Consider the following 23,317-nt stretch of genomic DNA (forward strand, 5'->3'; position numbering starts at 1 on the left):
TAATTCGAAAATTTTATTTATACTGTGTATATTGTCTCTCAGAACGCTGTTTCTGGGGCGACAGAGGGAAATTCGCGGGTTCGGATAAGAAAGCAGATGCCATTGCAGTGGAAACCACATCATACGGTTTGCTACAGGCCTTGACCATGCAGGACAAACAGAAATCTCAACAGATCACCAGCTGGCTCACCGAACAGCGCAGATATGGAGGAGGATTCCAGTCAACGCAGGTGATCTTTAGATTTGATTTCATACGGAAGAAGGTGGTTAAGGCTTTAGGTTGTTGCTTTGGGATCTGAAGATCAGTGTCTAACCCTTGCTAACAGGGTTGTGTTAGAAAAGGCATTATATAAAACCTGTTGTGTACCTTGCACCTCCTGGGTTTGGGTTCGATTACCATCTCAGCATGCATGGTGTTTGCATGTTCTCCCCGTGCTTGGTGGGTTTTCTCCTACAGTACAGTCCAAAGACATGCAGATTAGACCAATTGGTGTTCTTAAATTGCCTGTTAGTGTATGTGTATGCCCTGCGATAGATTGGTGTCCTGTCCGCCTTGTGCACTACGTCTCTTGGGATAGGCTCCAAGCCCCCCGTGACCCTGTATACAGGATAGAGTGGTATTGACAGTGAGCTAGTGAGTGGGAACCATTTCTGAACCTGGTTTTAATTCTGTTTTGGGAACACATACTGTAGCAGTTCAGGTACTTAATCCGGTACAGTGTACATTTTGAGTTCTGAGTAGTCTTAATCATTTCCTCTGCTTTTCAGGATACAGTCGTAGCCCTTGAGGCTCTGTCCGAGTTTAGCATACGGAACAATGATATGGAAGACTTGAACCTGAGTGTGGAAATACGTATGAACAAGCACAGGAAAAACCTGCATTTAAACAGGCGAACTGCACTGACTCAAACATCGATTGAAGTGAGACAACCATCAATCAGTCTGTTTGATTTGTATAGCATTATGTATGGAATTTTTGTATGTAACAATTATTTGGTTTGTTTTCTAGTTCAAGGAAGTGGGCAAAGTAGTCGTGAATGTATACGGACAAGGAAAAGGAACTTTATCGGTAATACCCTTTTTATTGTAAAGCATACTGTACTGTATATACAGTACATGCACTACATTTGTGCTTGATTGAATATTTCTCAGGCTGCTTTTTTTATTTTTCCCTCTTTATGGCAATTTTTATAGATTGTCCAGACATATAGATCTTTGAAAAATGACCAGTCCCTCTGTGACCACCTTGATCTCAGTGTTAAAGTGGATCGAAAACTCACACCATGTATGTCCTCTATATTTTATACAGCAAAATATGACATCTTAGGTTTGGCTGGATTTGATATAATTTCTTTTCCTATCTGTCATTTCTTAAAATAATATTAAAACAAACCAGATATACAGTATCGTTATTATGCAATGAAAAGAAACTAGCAACATTGTCTGGAACAAGATATTTTCCCTTGCAATTCTAGTAACGTTTTACTAGACATACTGTATGCTTATAATCTTATATTTGGTTTGTTGCAATCTCATTTTAACAGAATAAATGTAACCATGTATGTATTGAACTATATCTTAAAATCAACTCAATTTTTAACCTCTTGAACATCACACTGAAACTTGCATGAAGGAAATAAAGATCTTTTTTATCATAGAAACCAAACTTTCAGCAATATTAAAGTGACATTAAATTCTGTCAACAAGGTTATAGATTTTTAGACTTTTTAACTGTTTATCCTTGTTTACCGCATATCATGTGACCAGCTTTATCCTCATCAACTCCATGAGCTTAAAAATATGTTCATATTCTAAACCGTCGGCTTCTTCTACAGTATATGATGTAAAGGAAGAGGATACGCCGGCCGATTACTATGACTATGTTGATGATGATGAGTCGAGAGACGAACCCGAGAGCAGACAGGACTGGTTTGATCTGCGAACCCGCAGGAAGCGACAAGCTCCAGAGGAACCGAAAAAAGAAAACACACTCTATTATACAGTGTGTGTGAGGTATGCACTAGTTTCACAGGCAACAATACACTTCATCAATTGGATTCATAAACTTCATTGTCTTCAGTGGAAGGTCGTATCCATGAATGTTTAGGTTAGTAAATGTAGACAAGTTGAACACTCGGTTTGAGGTGCGGGAAAACCTGTCTGATCCGTTTGACACAAATCACATCGGCATCTTCAACAAAAGTGTTCAACTTGTGTTCAACTTTCCATGATCAGCACTGGTCATGTGACAGCAGTTGGAGACCTGGGGGAAGGTTGTAGCCTTGATTGCAGTTCAGGGCAAGCTTGTGACGGTGGATCTGATTTAGACTGTAATCCGATACTGTATAAATGTACAAAGGTATATAAAATGTAAACCATGTGAAGGTTTTTCCACCATTCTGTCACTTGTACTGTATTGTACAAACACATCATCTTTCTATTTCCCATAATGGTTTAAATATTAAGCACTGTTCTTCTACACATTGTTATTCTAGGAACAAACTGGGAAATTCTACTGGTATGGTCTTGGTGGACATCTCACTCCTGACTGGACTTGTACCCAACGTCCAAGATCTGGAAAATGTATGTTAATCATTACAGCACTTTTTCCCCCAATAAGGTCAAGCGTAACATTCAAGGGCACTGGTGGCTCAGTGGTAGGTGTTTCGCCTGCCATGCGGAAGGCTCGGGTTCGATTCCCAGCCAGTGCCCAAACCCCAGCCACTGGATGCAGTGCCGGTCCCAAGCCCGGAAAAAAAGGGAGGGTTGCGTCAGGAAGGGCATCCGGCGTAAAAACCTGTGCCAAGTTGTAGGGCGGACTGGGTATCCCGCTGTGGCGATCCCTTGCCGGGAGCAGCTGAAAGACCAGCAAGTGTAACGTTCATTTTTTTTTTTTTTTTTTAAACTCATGTTCCTGTTTTCTGTGTAGAGCGTAAAGGGCACTGAGAAATACATCGACCACTATGATGTTCAACGCAACAAAGTCTTTCTTTACTTTAATGAGGTAACCTTGTCATTCTTATTATCCTATCCTTTACTCTTTCATGCGATTGTTACAGCTTTATGTGCGAGATTAGAAGAGACAAATAAAAAGTTCATATAAATATATAAATTAGATTTCATCTTTTCAGGAGCTTGTCCAGACAGAGTCATGTTTATGCGAGTCTCACTAACAAGTGTGTTTTTTACAGTAGGACCCCACAGCTGTTTAGTCCCTTTCTGCATTTCTTACTTTTTTATTGGATATAGTTCAGATTTCTACTGTTGATTCTTTTTACAATGCAACTTCACCAAATGTTAATGCAGATCTTTATAAAATGGTGATCTTTGAAAAAATGGTGTATATGTTTACTTATGTTTTATGGGGCTGTCCACGACTGCCTGGATTTTTTCTAAGATAATGTGACACTTTAATTGCACAGTTGCATTGAACTAAATATGCAACATATACAGTATGCGACAAGATTCACTAAAACTAATTCATAAGTTTTTTCCCCAACTGCTTGATTCTTCCCCCCACCTAATTATTAGTGTGAGAGCAGATGTCCTGATATCCCTGCCATTCCACATTTTGTAGCATTGCATAAAACCTCAATTTAAATTCCAAGTTTGCAGCACTATAAAATCTTAAAAGTAGAAAAGTATGTAAATCAGGGAATCTGTTCACATTACAGTAGCATCAAACCAGAAAAGATTACCAAGTTACAGATGTAGATGTAGACGTAGTTTCATACTAAGGATGTGCAAACTTTTGCACCAGACTGTCATGTCAAGAAGTAAACATACAGCTTGTATTCGAAACAACTCTAGACCAGGTATATCTTATTCCTATACTAGGGTCTAGAGAAACAGTCTGACTTTTTCTGCACAGATTTCTCATGATAAGACGTGCGTTCGGTTCCGAGCAGAGCAGATCATCCCTGTAGGACTCGTTCAGCCCGCAGTGGCGGCCATCTACTACTACTACAACCCAGGTGAGTGATGATTACAGCACCTCCGCCGTGTGAGCCGACTGTGCTATTAAACAGCCGTAATTCTCCACTGATGCTTTTCTCGTGTTGGTTTTATAGACAGAAAGTGTTCTGTGTTCTATACGGTGTCGACGGACAATCCCATGCTAGCCAAACTGTGTGAAGCAGACGTGTGCGCATGTGCCGAGGGTGAGTAGGACGGTCCTGGCACACATCATGACTATGGGTCTTTTACATCAAGCTGTCAGATGTATGGTCAAAAAAAATAATAATCTAAATTGTTTACAAACTTAATATAAATTACACTTAAAGGAAGTTTCTATTTAAGGACAAAAACATGTACACGACCTTCATAATAATAATAATAATAATAATAATAGATTTTATTTGTAGGCGCCTTTCATGACACTCAAGGACACCTTACACACCATAAAAATAAATAAATAAATAAACAAATAAATGAAGAAAAAAATTAGACTTCAATTAGGATGAATTCTTTAAAGTAGAGCTGTTCTTAAAAGTTTTAAAAGCAGATACGTTTTTTACATTTGTCCTTTTGCAACATGCTACATTTTCTCTCTCTCTTTTCTCTTTTTTTAAAAATGAGAAAGAAGATAATCCAGAGGGAGGGACAGTTCATAGCTTCTAAAATAAAAGTGTTGATTAAAACTAACTTATTTAGTAAACACTCAACAACAGTGTAACCATTAAATTGGTGCTGCACAATTAAATCACATTAAAAATCAAAATAATTTACATTTAGGCATTTGGCGGACACTCTTAGACAGAGCGACTTACAAAAGTACTTACGTTTCCGTCATTGGATAGATCCTTACACTGGGTTACTAACCAAGTACCATCAGTCAAAAACCATTGGGAATGTTGGGGTTTTTTTGGATAGGGGGCACAGTAGTGATTAGCACTCTCGCCTTTCACCTCCAGGCTTCGGGGTTTGAAATCCACCTCTGCATGTTCTGCCTGTTCTTTGAGGGTTCCTCCCACAGTCCAAAGACATGCAGATTACCCTAATTGGCATTCCCAAATTGCTTGTAGTGTGTGAACGAGCGTGTGAATGTTGACTGTGTGAATGGGTCCCTAGTTGGACTACAGAGGTTCCTAGATGGATGGATGGAATATATGCATAATCATAGTCAGAATTTTATTTAAAGTTAGAATAATTTACAATAATTATCATATTATTTTATGCATTAGGTAAAATCATTTACAATCAAGTATTTGTTTATTTTTTAAAAATACTTTTAAGGTGCTACATAAATGCTTTTAATGAGATCCTTATTTGTTATGTTTTTCACTGATAGTCTTGATAAATATGTACATTTAATAGGTGGCCTTGGTGGTGTAGTGGTTAGCACTGTCGCCTTGCACCGCTATGGTCTGGGTTCGATTTCCGACCAGGCTCGATTCCTGTCTCTGTGTGCATGGAGTTTGCATGTTCTCCCTGTGCTTGGTGGGTTTCCTACCCACAGTCCAATAATATGCAGGTTAGGGTAATTGGCATTCCCAAATGTTAGTGTGTGTGTGCCCTGCAATTGATTGGCACCCTGTCCAGGGTGTACCTCGTGGTAAAAAAGTGGTATTTAATAGTAACATATTACAATTTAATTCGAAATCACATTAAATTATTGGTGGCTCAGTGGTAGGTTCAATTCTCACTCGATGCCCAAACCCCAGCCACAGGATACAATGTCGGTTCCAAGCCCAGATAAAATGGAAGATGGGCGTCAGAAAGGACGGTTGGCGTAAAACCTGTGCCAAGTTGTACAGTATGTAGATCAGATGGTCTGCTGTTCTTTCAAAATAACATGGCAAAAGATTTTTAATTTAAACATTGCCGTGTTATTTTAAGGAAATAAAAATTTGTAACTATTGGTTAATTGACAGGGTAAAACACTGTCATGTCTGAGATGTATTCCTTAATAAACTGTATTAGCCTGATGTCCATCTGCCTGGTTCACTGTAGGTAGCTGTCCACAGCTTAAAGGCACCTTTAGCGAGGACATGAATGAGAACACCAGATCTCGGTATGCCTGTTTTTCGCCCAGTGTTGATTATGGTAAGTCATGTTTTAAAGGTTCATAATTAATTTAGCATCAAATGCATTCCACATTAAAATAATAAATAATAAAACCATGTCTTTCCAACAGTTTACATCGCCAAGGTCATGAACTCCAGCAATGATGGTGTGTTTACATCTTATTCCATGTTGATTACTAAAGTCCATCAGGCAGGTGAGTCTGCATTAGCACAACCGAATTCAGACTTCAGATTGCACTGGTTTAATAAATTTGCTTTCTTTAAACAAAAAAAAAAAAAAAAAAAGCTAAAGGTTTGGACTCAGCTATCCAGCCCGGTGCGGTACGTGAAATGGTAAAGCGTGTGACCTGTAATGCGATGGAGCTGAAAGTTGATGCGGATTATCTGATAATGGGTCAGAAGGACACTATAAATTTGGGAAACTCTGAAACCCGGTAAGATGGAATAGTTTATAGTGCAACAACTATCATACTCATACTACATGCAAGAATGTGTCATATCATTGTTTAAATGACTTAATTCAATGCTTTACACCTGCTACAAATTTTTTTACACTTAAATCTCAATCACCAAATGGCCAGCTATTCATAATCACACACCTTTTGTTCTCATCTGGATGAGAACGGCTTGCCTTTCGAGATTGGTTCCACTAAAAGCTTCTTGATCTCTCAAGGGGTTATTCTTTGCCACTTTTACCACTGGCATGATCATTAGAGATCTGAATCCTTTTGTAAACCTGATTTGTGACAATATCTGTTGTTAAAGATGTTAAAGATCTGTTGTTATTGAAACAATACATCCAATAGACTGCATAATAAAGTAAACTTTTCTGTATATTTATACTGTATGAGGAGGTCTCAAAAAGTTTCGAGACTATTTTTGTAACATGCCAACAGATGACAGGCACAGTCACAGGGAGCACTGAGCACTGACCTTCATAAGTCAGTGTGCCAAAAGACATCATCCTGTGTACATCAGGAGCTGCACAAATTGTATTATTCTGCTATACCACATCTGCTATTTTATCATGGACATCATTATAGAACAAAAAGCAAATGTGAAATCCTACATAAGAACTGGGCAAATCTGCCACAGAGATGTTTGACATGGTTCGTCAATCCTTATGTGTCATTTGAACACGTGTTGCTGCCAGGTTCATCCCCAGGTTGCTGACTCAAGACCAGAAGGAACATGTCTGCCAAGAACTCAGCATGCCGTGGATGACCAACCAGAAACTTGAGTGTATGGGTATAATCCTGGGGGGAAGCAGGTTTTCAGGCAGGTGTAGCTCAGTGGTTAAGGTGTTGGAATAGTGATCAGAAGGTCCTGGGTTCAAACCCCAGCACCACCAAATTGCCACTGTTGTGCCTTTGAGTAAGGCTCTCCAATGTACAATACAAGGGGATCAAATGTAAGTTGCCCTGGACAAGGGCGTCTGCCGAATACTATTGTCTTTACATTGGAAGAGCCCATCATCCCCATGACTGAAACAGGCAAGGCAGTTCGACCAAGAGCATGGTTATCTGAGCTTACATTGATTTATTTTTATTTATTTTTTAATAAGCTTATACACTTGCCTTCCAGTTTGTTAGCATGGGGAAAATAATCACTACGCTGAGCACCAAATTTATTAAGCCCTGTCACACTGAGTCATGCTCCCACTACATCCTCAAAAAATTGGGTGAGCGCATTAAGAACTTGTTCAACTTGGCAAGAATAAGGCAGAAACAAATACGCATTGCAGTATTGTCTCCCTTGTACTCCCTGCGCTTTTTTTTTTTTTGGACATTGTTTGGACCCCTTAGTGACTTTATTGACAAACTGCAAGCATGGCGCCTGGTCCATGCCACGTTGTAGATTTACATTTCTGGCACACACGCAGCAGGTTATCAGTGTGTCTATTTATTATCTCAATATTAAAAGTGCATGTTAAGCGTTTGGTAAGACCGCGGTGCATTCTGATCAAACATACAGTAGTAATAACTCGGTTTGATCTCATTGGACTTGGTGAGAGCGTGATCATGTGTGTAAGATGACATTGTGGTAACAACACAATAAAAACAGAGAACCTGACTGGAACAGGGCTAGGAAGTACTACGAACCTAATAAATGCACATTTTTCTATTTGACCCCATTCCCACAACAGTGTTACATATTTTTAGGAACTTCATAGTGGGAACTTGTTTTTTGTTGGAGTGTGACATAGGCTTTAAATCTCAAGTTTGTAAGCTGTTCAGGTTCAGATTCAGGTGAAATACATCACTAATGGTTAGTGAATCGTGATCCAAAATGTTTTCCCTTTATAAATCTTTAGAAACAATCCCAAAACTGTAATTTTAAGTTGCTGAATGATGTTCTATACAGTATGTGTGCAGCCTGGCATAAGAAATCCTGAAAAATAAATCCAGCTGTGTTAACAAAACTATTGTTTTCTCAGCTTTAGGTACATACTGAATAATAAGATGTGGATCGAGGAGATGCCTTCAGCGATGAAATGCATGGCGACGAAGAACAAGCAGGCCTGTCGGCTTCTCGAAGCGTTCTTACAGGAGTTTGCTCAACAGCAGTGCAGGATTTAACAGACACGGGACAGACAACATAGAAAGCATCTAGAGGACAAGACGTATCTGCGTAAATTGTGTGCTTTTATTTTCAGTGCATATGACCAAGAAAATACAGGGTTTGTGGAAAGGAACAGTTAGAATCGCAGCAGAGGTTCATCAGAAATGCTCTCCTGATGAATGTTCATGTTGCAGATAAGCATGATCATGGCTTCTCTCAAAAAGGTAAATCATGAGACTACTGCCTTCTGGAATGAGCAGGAATGAAATGTCAGTTCTTTAAATCGTAGGTTGTGATAACTGAACAATCATCGTGCTTTTAACATAATGATGTTTGGCCTGGTACTTATTAAAAAACAAATGATTCACCTTGCTTTGACTGATGCAGAAATGTCATATGATTTGTATTTTGGCATTAGGATTGAGGGTGGAATATATCTGAGAAATGGTTTCATATTAACATACTGTAGCTGAAACTGAACACTGACCTTACTGCAATATAAATCACAAATAAAGAAGTAAAAAAAAAAAAAAATCACTTTGTTTGTGTTAATTATGTGCCAAAAGTACACTTGGATGCAAAATATTTCATAATCGAAAATAATTGGTGTTATACTTCCTTCCTTACTTCTCATCAGTACGTTAGTCCAGTGTAAAAGTCTTGACCTCCCTCATATCTTTATATTTCACTTTCAAACAGCCAGACTTTCTTGCATTTCTAACGTAGTCTTAAGGAATAGTTCTCCAGACCTTTTTGCCTCTTATTTTCAGTCAAGTCTTTGTACCTGAACAGTTTCACATGAATGTTTTTTTTGTTTGTTTGTTAAGCCACAATGTGACATATGCATCAATTAAGCATAAAAATGTCTCACTTAAGGAGTGAACCAGTGAGAAACAGGTGCAGATGTTGACAGATGATCAGGTTGGTAAATAGTTTACTGCTGATGCTGAATGCTGAGTGGTTGGAACAGACGAGAGGGGAAACGAGGCTGCTGCTGAAAACCAATGGTTAAATTCTATCTTTAGGCATTTCGCAGCCTTTCACAGTAAAACAATTGTTCACAGTTCTTTAACTTAATCAACATCATTGAATTAATATAATATTTAGAAACTGGAGGGGCTCAAGACTGCATGTAAGTGAAAATTTCACCCTCTCACACTTTTCTCCTGTTTTGAATAGCTGAGAATTTACCCAGTTCACTCCTCTAAAGAACTGAGCTGTAAATGTTATTGATCGTTACAAGGTGCTGACACTAGAGGCTCCTCCAATAAACTACCGTTACATAACCAGAGGGATTTGTACAGCAGAGAGTTTACATAATCTCAAAAAATGCTTATCATAAATTGGTTATAAAAAACAGGTTGCTATTCAAAAGCTTGTTGTTGTTGTTGAGTGTTTTTCTGTAAAGAAACGTTTATGTAATGGTAATTTATTGAAGGCTTTTCCAGTGGCAACACTAACATTCGATAGCTTTTATATTCCAAAAGTCTTCAGAATAGAGGACTCAGGGTCAAATTAATGGCCTGCATCAAGAACGGTAAAATTCTTGGGAACAAATGATCAACCCCTGGAAGGACATTACTGCACCAGGATCAGAGAGAACCTAAAGGCTTGGTGAAGTTGCATTGGGATGAAATGGACAGAAGAAATCACAGCAGACTTTGGAACAACAGAGAAATATCATGTGATGTCGTGAGTCTGGATTGACCCTATTCCAGTGCAATGTGTGCATGAGGGTAATAAGGGACGTACATGAAGCGATGCACCCATCATGCATAGTGTCCACTGTACAAGCCTCTGCAGGCAGTGTTATGATCTGGGGTTGCTCAGGTTTAAGCTCAGCAACGTTATGGCTCAATAAAATTAATTATAAATATTGAGAATGCGTACCTTTTTTGGCTGTGCAACGTACAACATCACATTACGCTCTAATGTCTCTGCCGGAACCAAGAATGTTTTTGTTGCGAAAAATAAGTAGAATTTAAGCATTTCACTGTTTAATTATATAATTATAATTAACATCAAGCCTATTCTGTTTTATACTTGTTATAGGCCTGTTTTTTTATTTTTGGTTTAGCCCCAAAACGAAACCACAAAGTGATTCCTTGATCATTTTTTCCATAATAATTAGAGACATCGATAATAAATATAACAAGCTTTACAGTATATAATCTCGTACACCTAGTATGTCATATTATTATTTATTTATATTTAAGAAACATGTCGAAAAGACCAATTCACACATACGAGCTAAAATAAACAAACATCCAGAAACTGAGACTGCAACCACCTGCCAACTGTCAATCAATACGGAGACTCGTGTGTCCATCTGTTATTCATCTGTGGTGGTGGTTGCATGAAATAACATGCGCTTATATGTGAGTACAACTATTTGTATTTTACAAGTATTTATAATTGGTGCATTGTTTTTTTATTTTACAACCAAAAATAAAAGAAAACCGAACCCAATCATTTTTTTCCCCAAATGAAAATACCGTTTACTGTAAATGGCTGTGTGTAATTTTATTTATTCAAAATGCATTTTTGTACAAAATTTGGCTATTATGCTTGTGTAGAGGTCGCAGAACACTTTTTTTTTTTTTTTTAACTACATTACCCTCAGGGAGCTCTATACAGCATAACACCTGAAGGGTCACACTAATTGTTCATTCACTCGTCTGCTATACCGCTTATCCTGTATGCACTGTCGCAGGAAACCTGAAGCCAGCCCCAGGGAACTTTAGACACAAGGCGGGGTACAACCCTGGACAGGGTGCCAATCCATCGCAGGGCACCTATGCACACAACACACATTCATTTACACACAACTAGAGAACAATTAGTCTAATCTGCATGTCTTAGGACTGTGGGAGAAAACCAGAGTACCCGGAGGAAACCCACCAAGCACATGGAGAACGCAATGCAAACTCAACATGCACACAGACCCAGAGGCGGGGATCGAACCTTCAACCGCTGGTGTTTTTGCCCCTTTAATTTTACCCCCCCCCCAAAAAAAAAACCTTGAAAATAAAAGTGACTTTTTCGTTTTTTGATTTTAGGTTTTGTAATGAAAAGAAATTCAATTAAATGATTCAAGGATTATAAACTTGTTCATACAGGATAGGTTTAACTTATTTATTTAACAATTTAATTCACAGAATGTATGGTTTTACTGTAATAACATCATTTTGCAAGTGGAGTTCATCGTTTTTGTTACTTTTGGCACAAAATTAACCGTATACAAGTCTCCCTGGTTCTGGATAAGGAAATGCTTTTTTCACGACTTTTCCTTTTCAGCTTAATAACATAAAAACATAATGCAATGCTCACAAAAAACGGCGGAAATGTTGGAGTCTGTGGTTTTACAATGTTATGATGCTATTAAATCTTAGAAGCAAAACTATTAACACCCCGAATAGTCTTGTACTCTTGGCACAAATTGACCGACCTTTTTTTTTTTTCTCCCCCCCTCCCCCGTCTCGAGGATGTTCATGTTTGCACCATTCATGTTTGGCAATATGTGTGCTTCCTACACTAAAGCGGTTCATGCAGTAGCGTCTACTGTACTGTATGTCAAGGCATTTGCAGATATACATTACAGAAATTATAAAAAACAAACAAGAAAAAAAAAACCTGCAAATCATAACACTGTATACAAAATCAAATAAATTAAATTGTCCTTCACTACGTCTAGAGTTGTGCGGTTGTGCCGGGTGATATCGCCGACATCCCTGTCAGATATACGCAGAGACCTTTAAGGCAGATGAGCATTAGAACTAGAAGCTGCGTGTCCTCTACCTGCACATTAAAAGCTGAAACACTGGCATTTCGAGCTTTATCCTACTGAAGCACTGTGGCGTTGCGAAAGCAGTGGACGCACACGATATGAGAGAAATGCATTAACGTATGCGACGAGTTGTTCGTCTGATAGAAATGGCTTGTTTTCACAGTACGTAAGACAGCAATTTGATAATTGAGGAATTTCATGCCACTGAAAAATCGTATAATTGACCGGTTTGATCGTCGTTAAATCAAGAAGTGGAAAAGCTGAAGAGTAGCTGCCTTCACAAACACTGCTCGGAGTGCCGTGACTGTTATTACTCTCGTATGTTGTTAGTAATGCTGTCTAATTTCATTTATTATTTAATTCGATTCAAATCAGTGCAATATCCATGAGGGAGAAATGTCAGACCCTGCTTGAGCTTGAACAATTGGACTCGAATCGAGGTCGCTTCGGGGGCAGAGGTCTTTGTGGTGTGCAAAATCAAATGGTTACACATGGACGATACTTTAACTAGATGATCCTCGATGAGGTTCCTACTGCAGGTAGCGGTAGACTTTAAAACAGTGGTTCCCCGAGTCTGCCACGGCCACGTGTCCTTCGGAGGTGAGGGCCAGACCCTGAGGACCGTACAGCGGGTCTGCCGAGGTGTTGATGTACGACAGGAACGAGCCTGAGCTGTCAAACACCTGCAGCGCACACGGACACAGAGACACAGCACACAGTCACTAAACCATCACATACAGCATGTAGCCGTCTCAATTCACACACATTCTCTCTCACACCAGTGCATGTACTCATTTCTGATTGGACACCTGGTGGAGTAGCCAATCAGAAATGAGTGTGTAATCTTAAATACAATTCTTAGTTTTGAGCAATATCATGGTGTTTAACTTTCCCTGCTGTTTTTATTTTGATTTGCTTCTGCTTGTGTGTTTTCTTCCTTCCTCCTGTGCTGCGTTTGTCCCGCGTCCCTGCTTGCGCATCCCTCTTCTCCGCATCGCCTCTCGCGCATCCCTCTTCTCCGCATCGCCTCTCGCGCATCCCTCTCCCCCGTTCCCTTTCGCCCATTTCCTTTTCCTCCGTTCCCTTTCACCCATCCCTCTTCCCCCATTCCATTTTCCCGCGTTCCTTCTCGCGCATCCCTCTGTGACAGGCATTACATCTGTTACTGTGAAAGGCATCCCTCGTCCCCATGTCGCCTCTGGCGCATCCGATTCGCCCGCATTGCCTCTCCCCATTTGCCTCTCGCCCGCGTTGCCTCTTTCCATTTGCCTCTCGCCCGTGTTGCCTCACGCCGCCTGGCCTCTCGCCCGCCTGGCCTCTCCCCATTTGCGCTCCCCAGTTCCCTCTCACGCATCCCTCGCGGTTACCTCTCATGCATCCCTCTCCCCCCCCGGTTCCCTCTCGCGCATCTGACCCCGCCCCCCCCCAATTCCCTCTCGTGCATCCCTCTTCTCCCCGTTCGTGCATCTTTTTTCCTCTTTATGTTCTGCACCCCCCCCCCTTCCTCTAGTGCATTTCCCCCCCATTTTCCATTCTGCGTTTCTCCCCTTTTCCTTTCATGCATTCTTTTTCATTCTCCCCTAATTAAAGTGTTATTGTATTGTGCTTTTTAAACAACACAATAGTCTGAAAGGATTTATTAATGCCATCTCAATGGAGCTGTAGATGTTGGATTTATCATAAAAGACCACATCATCAAAATGCAAATCATACACCACATCTTTGATAGTGAGGTCAAGAAACACACAGACACATGCCAAGCTGAAGGCATTAGATTTGGGGACTTTATATACTGTAGCATGCAGTGTCCTGTATTTATCCCAAATGCATTCATGATTAAACACATGAAAAGAGTGATACAAAGCTTGTTTGCATGCCCTGTGTGTTGTTTTGGACAAGTCACACCAAAACCACTAGTGTATACACAGATGTACAGTAGTTCTGCTTAAACTACTGTATTCTAAAGTCAATCCAAATCAATCCGTAAACTAAGTTGGAGTAAGAATTATGGCTTGTACCTAAGACAAGAGGCCCAGACACAGTGCAGCTTACCTGTATCCTGCTGTTACCCCAGTCTGCAACAATGATGTTTCCATTCCCATCCACTGCCACTCCTGTCGGAGCATTAAACTGGCCGTTACCTTCTCCGTGAGAACCGAACTTAAACAGGAACTCGCCATCTGCGTTATAAACCTAAACAACAGAAAACTGACATCAGTGCACAGCACACATACTATATCTGAGTAACAAAACATTCTGTTCTAAACTTTGGATACCAGATATGTTCACAAAGAGCTGTGAATGCTTTTAAATGTGATGCTTTCAAACATTTAGTCAGCCTGAATGATATTTATACCTGAACACAGAAAATCAATATACTGAAAAAACAGGTAGTAAACCAAACATGCAGTGTATTTTTAGTTGAAACTTTGAGACTCGAGGCACAAACTCTGGCACTAACAGACATAAAGAAAAAAAAAGTTAGATGTCATACACTATGCAACATTTTTGAAAATTACAGTGGTGACTAAAAGTATCGAGACAAATGTGACACTCATGTTTCTTTTTTTTTTAAATAATAACAATTAAGATAATAAGAAAAAAAATTTCTTTCAGGGTTGCCACAGCAGACTATTTGTCTTCATCTAACTCCTGTCTGTCACCTTCATCTCTAACGTTCTTCTCCCGAGATGCACTCTCTTCTTCACCTCGCTACGACATTCCCCATTGCTTTGGACAGTTCATCCTAAATATTTAAACTTCTCTACCTTGTGCACCTCCCCAGCCCCCACCATCTCGCTTATCTACACACGTTTTCCATCTTGCTCCTACTGATCTTCATGCCTCTTTTAAATAAAATTTATAAAAAATCTTTGCTCTTCTTGAGGAACACTCGCAAACCGCGTTACTCGCAATTCGAGGTTTTATGTACTTAAACATCCCAGTACTGTTATGGTCTGTTACCACCACTCGTGGAATGCCTTCGTCCAATTAAAATACTCAGTCAGAACTGTTACATGTGGCATGTCATCCTGATACTTTTAGCGACCACTGTATTACTGATATGAATATGCACATCATTTATTTAGTGCTGACTCTCATGATTTTTGTGCTAATATTGATGACAATCAAACAAATAAAAGAATAACCAGGGAGATAATGACAATGAATAAGCAAAGCAAAAATCAAAAGCAATGTTAATAGAAGACGTAGTGTACCTTAACGGAGTGATTATGGAAGTCTGTGACTACTATTTCGTTTTTGTTGTTCACAGCCACAAAATGGGGACCTGGATTTCAGGAGCGAGAAAGAGAGAAAATCAGAATAATACATGGCGGAAAATAAGCAAGATTTTTTTAATACATGTAATGTATTATGCATCAGATTAGCTGATATACAGGGTATGTACTATACATGAAACTTACTGAAGGCTGGGCCTGATTTACTGAGCTTTGGCTCCGTTGGGGTGGTTGCGGTAATTTTATCTGGAATAAACATAAATAAGAGTTAATATGTAGCAATTTTATGTATACAGAATAAAACATTTTTCATACTTGATATGCCCAAAAGTATGTGCACCCCTCACCATCAGATGTGGTTCTTGGTCAAACTTTTAATATCAAGTTAAAAGTGATATCAAAGAAGCATGCTGTCTTTGCATACTGTCAAACTTACAAATCCCCTTGGCCTGAACCAAATTTAATTAAATTCAATTCAATTTTATTTGTATAGCGCTTTTAACAATTGTCAGCTTTACACATTTAGGCATTTGGCAGATGCCCTCATACAGAGCGACTTGCATTTTTACCTCATTATACTGTACATCTGAGCAGTTGAGCGTTAAGGGCCTTACTCAAGGGCCCAACAGGGGCAACTTAAGATCATGGGTTTAAACCTGGGATCTTCTGATCCATAGTCCAATGCTTTAACCACTGAGCTACCCCTGACCCTACAAACAACCCCTGATCCCACTAAACACTTTTTAATATGAACTGGGGTCAGAGCATTGGGTCAGCCAGGATACAGTGCCCCTGGAGCAGACAGTAAAGGTCCTTGTTCAAGGGCTCAACAGTTTGGTGGTGTTGGGGCTTGAACCCCTGACCTTCCAGTTAGTAACCCAGGGCCTTAACTGTTTAAGCCACCACTGCCTCAGTGCTCAAATCCTAAATAAACTGCAAAGCCTCCCAAGAAGAGTGGAACTTTTAGGGGGACCCAAATCACCTTCTTACATGTAGGTGATGATCAAGGGTGTATTTATTTTATTTATTTTTTTGTTTGTTTTTTTTGTCCTAAACTGCTGATGTACCTGAAAACTGCCTGTCTAATGTTCCTTTGGCTCCAAATTTGGTCACCAGCTTGCCGTTGGACTGAAAGATAAAAACGCAGCAGGCTTTGTTGTCTGCAGCTATGATATGACCGTTTTTGTCCACAGCTACTCCTTTGGGTCCCATCAGCTTTCCTGCTCCAATTTTACTCTAAAGCAAAACCAAGAAACAGATAAATTACTTTATTAAAAGGAATTTTGGGACAGATATTGATAAATATGCAGATCATTCATCACTCACTTTAAACTTTCCATCTGAAGAAAATATCGTGATCCATCGGTTGTCATAGTCTGCAACGATGATGTCCCCGTTCACGTCCACTGTCACACCGGTGGGACGCTGCAGCTGCCCTGGCGAACGACCTCTGACCCCGAAGCGCAGCTTGAACTGACCATCGTTAGAGAACACCTGCAGAGCATCGACAACCAAAGAAAGTCTAAACCCACTCTACAATTACTCCTCAGTGTTTGCCCCATCCTATGGTGAATGCTAATTTGGTTTCTGATGACACAGCTGCCTGTCTCTGTGAGCCAAGAAAAGTTGAGTGCTCTCAGGAAGAGGGAAAAACTGGCCATGCGCTCAGGGTGGTCACTTACAGCGACAAGCATATAGGAGTGCATGCGTTAAAGTTTTCAGAAGAACGTTACACTGCTTAGTAGAATTGCATGAAAAGTGAAAAAGATGTGGGGGTTGCCGCCACGTGTCCCAGAGGAAGCATGTAATAGCCTCATCTAGTGGTTGGTAATTGTTAAGTGATTGATAGGTGGGAATTTGCGGGACCCTGGTAATCACTTAATCCATCCATCCCTCAACCAATCCGTCTCTCAATCCATCCATTTATGCGTCCATCCACCATTCCATCCATCCACCACTCCACCCCTGAATCTAGCCATCAATTAATTCATTTAAATTCAAAGCATTTGGTAGACACACTTAGTCAGAGTGATTGACATTTTATCTCATCATACACCTTAAGGTTTAATTGTCTTGCTAAAGGGCCCCACAGTGGAAACTTGGTGGTGCTGGGGTTTGAACCTGGTACCTTCTGATTAGTTATCCAGCACCTTAACCACTGAGCTAATAAGTAAAAAGGTTCTCACCTGGATGCACTGGTTGTTGCTATCAGCCACCACTATACGTCCACTGGTGGATGTGGAGATGCCCTGGAGGTTGGAGAACTCGCCCCGCTCTCGACCTCTCGTCCCTGAGACACATAAATATGAAGAATATTCTGGACTATTGACTTTTACGTCATTCAGAATTAGAAAAGTCCTCAGGCTAATTATTACTTTTTATTTATATTTCTTATTATTGTTATCTTATTAATTCTTACTATGTATTGTTTTATTGGAATTTAGTTTTCTTATTATTGTCTGCTTTTATAGTCCGATTCTATGTCTGCAGCCATTCTAGGACTGTACAGCACCTTGGTCAACTTTGTTGCGTTAAATCTGCTTTAAAAATAAATTTGCCTTTCACCATGTATGGATTCGCTAAGACAGTTGGCGGATTTTTTGTCACGCTTATTGGCAGTTTAAATTTTTTCACTCTGGCGAGACGCCGTAATTAGACTAGCGCAATTGAGTGCATTAACATAAACCTGCTCTAATGGAAAATTAATTAACGCCTTGTTGAACAAACAGAATTGAGTCGATCGAGTCCGGCCTGGCAGCACCGTGCCGAGACGATTTCCTCTCGCCACCTACCCACTCTGTAGATGAGCTCGTCCTCGATGGGGTTCTCCTTCTTCTTGGTGGTGCTGTACATGCTGGCGGGGCGACGCAGCGCTTTCTGCCGGACGTGAGCCCCTCCTCCTCCCGCGGGAGATTTCACACGTCTCTTGACGTCTTCGGGGGAGTGCGGGGCGTCGCTGGCTTTGACGGCGCGCAGGCGGAACGGACTTCCCCTCACGGCCTGGCCGTACAGCAGCAGTGAGAAGGAAAACTCGCCCTCGCCGGACAGTGTATAGCCCGCCTCGTATGTGCCGTTCTTGTTGTCGGTCACCTCGGCGTTGGTGACCGAGCCGTCTGGTCCGGTGATTTGTGCAACGAGGGCTGCGCTGCCGGTCTTCACCAACTCCCCAGCTTTGTCCTGATTATGGAAAAAAAAAACATTTTGGTTATGTTAAAATCATCTTACTTAAGGCAGATGATCAGGCCGGTGATTAGTATACAGGTGATGCTGAATGCTGAGTGGTCGAAACAGACGAAAGGGGAAATGAGGTTGCTGCTGAGGTTGTTACATAAAAAAACATTTTTTAAATTGTATCTTTAGACACTTTACAGCTCAGACTTGACCCTGATGCCTGAGCTTCAGGTTTGATTCAGCGCAGCAGGATCATCCTGACTCACCTTGGTGGTAACAGTAACGGTGGTGTGTTGTCCCACCACGGCGTGCCGTAGTCCCTCTCCGGTAGCCACGCTGGTGTGACCCACAGCACTGGTGGTGATCAGAACTCCCAGATTCTGGATGGAGCGACGGAGGCCCTCGGTCTCCACTTGGCAATCCAGGTGCCCGTTCTCGTGCGGTTGCTCGGGGAAAGCATGGCGCGCCAGCGCTGCCACTCTCTCGCCCATCTGCTTCTGAACCAGGAGCACCTCGGTGGCGCTGCCATGGCTCAGAGCCTGCTCTGTAAAGCTGCAGCTGCTCTCGATATTCTCCTTCCCCTGCAGGAGAGCAGCCAGCTGGCCCTGAAGCACCTGGATCACAATACACACAGCTATCACACAGCTGCAGCTCCTCTACATAGGCACATATTTGAAAAGTACGCCTTTCCTACTGAGACATTCACATCAGCTCCGGTACCTTCTGCTTGGTGCTGCAGATGTTCTCCAGGTCGGTAATGAGGGTGTTCTTGCGTTGATGCAAGGCTTTCTCCAGCTCCTCGAAAGTGTTGCTGATCTCAGATATGGCCTCGCTCTTCCTCTCAGAGAGCTGCCTGGAGATCTCGTTAACGACGTCGATGGCTGCCGTCAGCTGCGGAAGCCTGGAGGAGGAAGAAGAACGCCGCAGACGAGTTAAACGTCTCGCGCTGAACCTTTGAACACAGAATACATTCTCGAGGCAGTCGGAGCACAGCGGAGATCGGTTAGCAAGACCAGTGGGTGCGCGGCGAAGACTAATTACTTTCTCTGCAGTAATGTGAGTCGGAAGAGTGGGAGATAATGATGAGTGGATAATTAGCTTTGTAATTGCAAATTTTATTTTAATTGGCTTTAAAGCACGGCAGTCACACAGAGTTATCACGACTGAGTTTCATAAGTCAGACTTCATGCTTCTATGGTCTAATGGCTTATGATTCTTTATCACTGCTGACTCACAAACGACCATATGGAACAAAAACTCATCAGTCTTCCCCAAGTGTTACGTAATTGTCTCCCTACACAAACTTTCACCATATCAACAATTTATGATTCTTTTTTTTTTTCCCCCAAGAAAATGCATGATCATTTATTTAAGCCTGGATTACATCCTGTAGCGCATCTGCCATAAACGAAATAATCATTTGGTGAATAGTATGTGTTGTGTATTACGTACTAATAATTACTGTCGAAATAATAATCAGAGTCCAGTATTTTACACGATTAAAATATTGTAATAAACAATTTGTACAGAATAAGTCGTCATCTGTCATTCATACTGATGCTAAAATATTAATTTATATTCTGCTTGCAAGTCAACTTGATTTTATTTGTATAACACTTAACTATATATACAGTACACTACTCACAAAAGTAAGTACACCCCTCTAATTCCAGCTAACATTTTAGTTTATCTTCTTAAAGGAAATTATTGTAGAAATGAAACTTGGATATAATTTATATATTATGTATTATATATTTATACACAGTATGAATGCAGATCAATTCCTGCTCTGTGTTTCACCCAGATGAGGATAGGTTCTCTCAGGGGTCTCTTCCTATTACCATCTCAGGGATGCCACTGTCGCCCTCGGCTTGATCACCAAGGACAATCTGACCATTTTGATTCATTTACATTCCATAGAAACTTTATCAAATTCTTTAATCAAATTATTTTGATTGTGTAAAGCTGCTTTGCGACAATGACAATTGTTAAAAGCGCTATAAAAATAAAATTGAATTGAATATATTTTAAAGTAGTCAATGTGTAGGTTGCATAACTATAGATTTAATGTCCTATAAAAATTGTTTATTTGTTTGCATTAGGGCTTACTGCCTTAACTGATACACAGGCTATTTCATGACAGATATTAAAAATTCAACTAATTTATACAAACCAATGTAATATTAAGTTATAGCTATAATGTAAGGGATTTAACAGGTAGTAAAGTAAAACAATATTAGGTAAATATAAATATATGGCCTTGGCCAGAAGAACAAGATTTACAGGGTTCTTGCTAGAAATTGTAAACGTTTTTCTGGTTTCATCTTGCAGAATATGTTCTTTAAAGTTTGTTCTGGTAGAACCCGTTCTCCTAGGGCATTAAAACTTGGACAGGTCAAAAGTATATACGCTTTATAGTCAGATGACTGTGTCCTCTGAAAATATATCAACATAGCCTTTATTGTCAAAATAGCAGGCAACAACTACACCCAAGTACACCCTAAGTGATAACAGCTGTACACTTTTAACCATGCAAAGTCACATGACCTATTCATCATGTTCATGTGTTTATCAGTGGCCGAGTATCAGTATATCTCCAGACCTGAACCTTATTGATCACTTGTGGGACGTCCTCAAGAGGAAGGTGGCGAAAGCATTGTGTCTCTAACATCCAGCAGCTCCGTGATATCAGAGCTGGAAGAGAATCCCAGGAACAATGTGTACAGTTCTGGTAAAGTCCAGGCCCAGGAGGATTAGGGCCGTGCTAGATAACGATGGTGCTTACACAAAAAAATATGGACACTTTGGGCACAGTTTTGACATGTTCACTAAGGGTGTACTCATTTCCGTTGCCAGTTAATTAGACAATAAAGGCTGTATATTGAGTTATTGTTAGAGGAAAGTAAATCTGTACTGCTATACAGTAATATCTGCACATTGACTAAAGTAAATCTAATTCTCATTTCTATGGTATTGTCCCTTGAGAACATATGATAAAGTGGTTTCTGAAATGTGAGTGATAAAGTGGTTTCTGAAATGTGAGGGTTGTACTAACATTTATACACACACATGTACACACCTATAAACACTCACAAAAAATGAATATAGAAGGCTGTTTATCATATGACTCATAATTTAGATTAAGCCAGCTTTATAAACTTATCACTTATCACTCATCTCCTTATCTTTGTGTCATTCCAAAAAAAAAAATTAGTAGAAATGAAAATTATTAGCAGAGCAAAACGATGGAGAAAGATGATCCAACAAGCATGTGCCCATAGTTTTGATATGAAGCGATGTACAAACTGTAAACTATAAAGTAATATATGTGTATTGAACTGCTTGGTGCTGCGCAAACCTGTTGCGAATGGCGTCCAACTGGTCCTTGAGCGCTGCTTTGTGCTGCTCGAGAACGTCTCGCAGAGGAACGGTCACATGCTCGCGGTGTTCTCCCTCCGTACACTCCAGACACATCGCTGTCTCGCATGACTCGCAGTAAAACTCCATCACCTGCAGAGGGCGAGAATCAAGGCACAAACAATGACGACTAATAGGCAGAAGTGTACATAAATTGTACACATGACCATCCAAGATGATGATAATCAAGTACGCTTGGCGGATATTATGTTAAAGGTGCGCATCAGCGCATTCTTGATTTTAACCACGCACCTGGGCAAGGGCATCAGTTACGTGCAGCTTTGCTAATACTACGGTGGCCCTGAAGTGCAAAACAAATTACCAAAACTAAAAACAAATTACCAAAACTCAAAACAAAATAACTAATATCTGACTGGCGGAGAAGTGCAATACAAATTAACAAAATGAAAAACAAATTAACTAATTTAAAAGCTAATAACAAAACCCAAAACTATTTTCTAGGGAGGTTTGTTGTTTTGTTTTTGTTATTTTGTTTTCCGTTTTGTTAATTTGTATTGCACTTCTCGGCCAGTCCGATACAAACCGGAAAAGGTAGGTATAGTTTGCAAACGAAATGCTTACCGCTGATTGGACGAGACATCTGTCACTCAAGATATACAGGAAGTAGGAACTTGTTTCTTTATCTTTGTTTCTTGCGTGTTCTGCTTCACTTTAAACTATGATGGCCTTGAAGTGCAAAAAAATTAACAAAACTGACTTCAGGGCCATCATAAGAACGCCATATTTGAAACCACAATAATGTTTGCACATTTATACACACACAAATCTACCGCTACTACAGTACTTCCTGTATATCTTGAGTGACAGATGTCTCGTCCAATTAGCGGTAAGCATTTAATTCGCAAACTATACCTACCTTTTCCGGTTTGTATCGGACTGGCCGAGAAGTGCAATACAAATTAACAAAACAGGAAACAAATTAACAAAACAGGAAACAAATTAACAAATCCAAAAACAAAATAACAAAACCAAAAACAAAACAACTAAGCTCCCTAAAAAATAGTTTTGGGTTTTGTTATTTGGTTTTAAATTTGTTACTTTGTTTTTTCATTTTGTTAATTTGTATTGCACTTCTCGGCCAGTCAGATATTAGT

The 23,317-nt window shown here is 40.2% G+C and overlaps 2 protein-coding genes across 5 annotated transcripts in view; one reads left to right on the forward strand and one right to left on the reverse strand.

Annotated features, from left to right (window-relative positions):
* The window catches only part of c4 (complement component 4), a 32,895-nt gene extending 23,940 nt beyond the window's left edge, over positions 1 to 8,955 (forward strand). For both annotated transcript variants that reach the window (XM_053507582.1, XM_053507583.1), the window contains 13 exons: positions 43 to 230; positions 769 to 921; positions 1,010 to 1,069; positions 1,195 to 1,285; positions 1,836 to 2,013; positions 2,496 to 2,583; positions 2,930 to 3,004; positions 3,872 to 3,974; positions 4,071 to 4,160; positions 5,953 to 6,045; positions 6,137 to 6,220; positions 6,313 to 6,460; positions 8,464 to 8,955. In XM_053507582.1, the coding sequence (XP_053363557.1) occupies positions 43 to 230; positions 769 to 921; positions 1,010 to 1,069; positions 1,195 to 1,285; positions 1,836 to 2,013; positions 2,496 to 2,583; positions 2,930 to 3,004; positions 3,872 to 3,974; positions 4,071 to 4,160; positions 5,953 to 6,045; positions 6,137 to 6,220; positions 6,313 to 6,460; positions 8,464 to 8,605 (1,493 nt within the window). In that variant the 3' untranslated portion in view covers positions 8,606 to 8,955. The remainder of the gene's footprint in view (positions 1 to 42; positions 231 to 768; positions 922 to 1,009; positions 1,070 to 1,194; positions 1,286 to 1,835; positions 2,014 to 2,495; positions 2,584 to 2,929; positions 3,005 to 3,871; positions 3,975 to 4,070; positions 4,161 to 5,952; positions 6,046 to 6,136; positions 6,221 to 6,312; positions 6,461 to 8,463) is intronic.
* trim3a (tripartite motif containing 3a) overlaps positions 8,655 to 23,317 on the reverse strand; it is a 33,929-nt gene continuing 19,266 nt past the window's right edge. For all 3 annotated transcript variants that reach the window (XM_053507584.1, XM_053507586.1, XM_053507585.1), the window contains exons 4-14: positions 22,144 to 22,295; positions 19,506 to 19,686; positions 19,052 to 19,399; positions 18,407 to 18,791; positions 17,801 to 17,904; positions 16,941 to 17,108; positions 16,682 to 16,850; positions 15,801 to 15,860; positions 15,594 to 15,664; positions 14,428 to 14,568; positions 8,655 to 13,058 (exon numbers count right to left, since the gene is read on the reverse strand). In XM_053507584.1, coding sequence (XP_053363559.1) covers positions 12,906 to 13,058; positions 14,428 to 14,568; positions 15,594 to 15,664; positions 15,801 to 15,860; positions 16,682 to 16,850; positions 16,941 to 17,108; positions 17,801 to 17,904; positions 18,407 to 18,791; positions 19,052 to 19,399; positions 19,506 to 19,686; positions 22,144 to 22,295 — 1,932 coding nt within the window. In that variant the 3' untranslated portion in view covers positions 8,655 to 12,905. The remainder of the gene's footprint in view (positions 13,059 to 14,427; positions 14,569 to 15,593; positions 15,665 to 15,800; positions 15,861 to 16,681; positions 16,851 to 16,940; positions 17,109 to 17,800; positions 17,905 to 18,406; positions 18,792 to 19,051; positions 19,400 to 19,505; positions 19,687 to 22,143; positions 22,296 to 23,317) is intronic.

This window comes from Clarias gariepinus, chromosome 11 (assembly GCF_024256425.1).
Source record: "Clarias gariepinus isolate MV-2021 ecotype Netherlands chromosome 11, CGAR_prim_01v2, whole genome shotgun sequence".
Lineage (NCBI taxonomy): Eukaryota > Metazoa > Chordata > Actinopteri > Siluriformes > Clariidae > Clarias > Clarias gariepinus.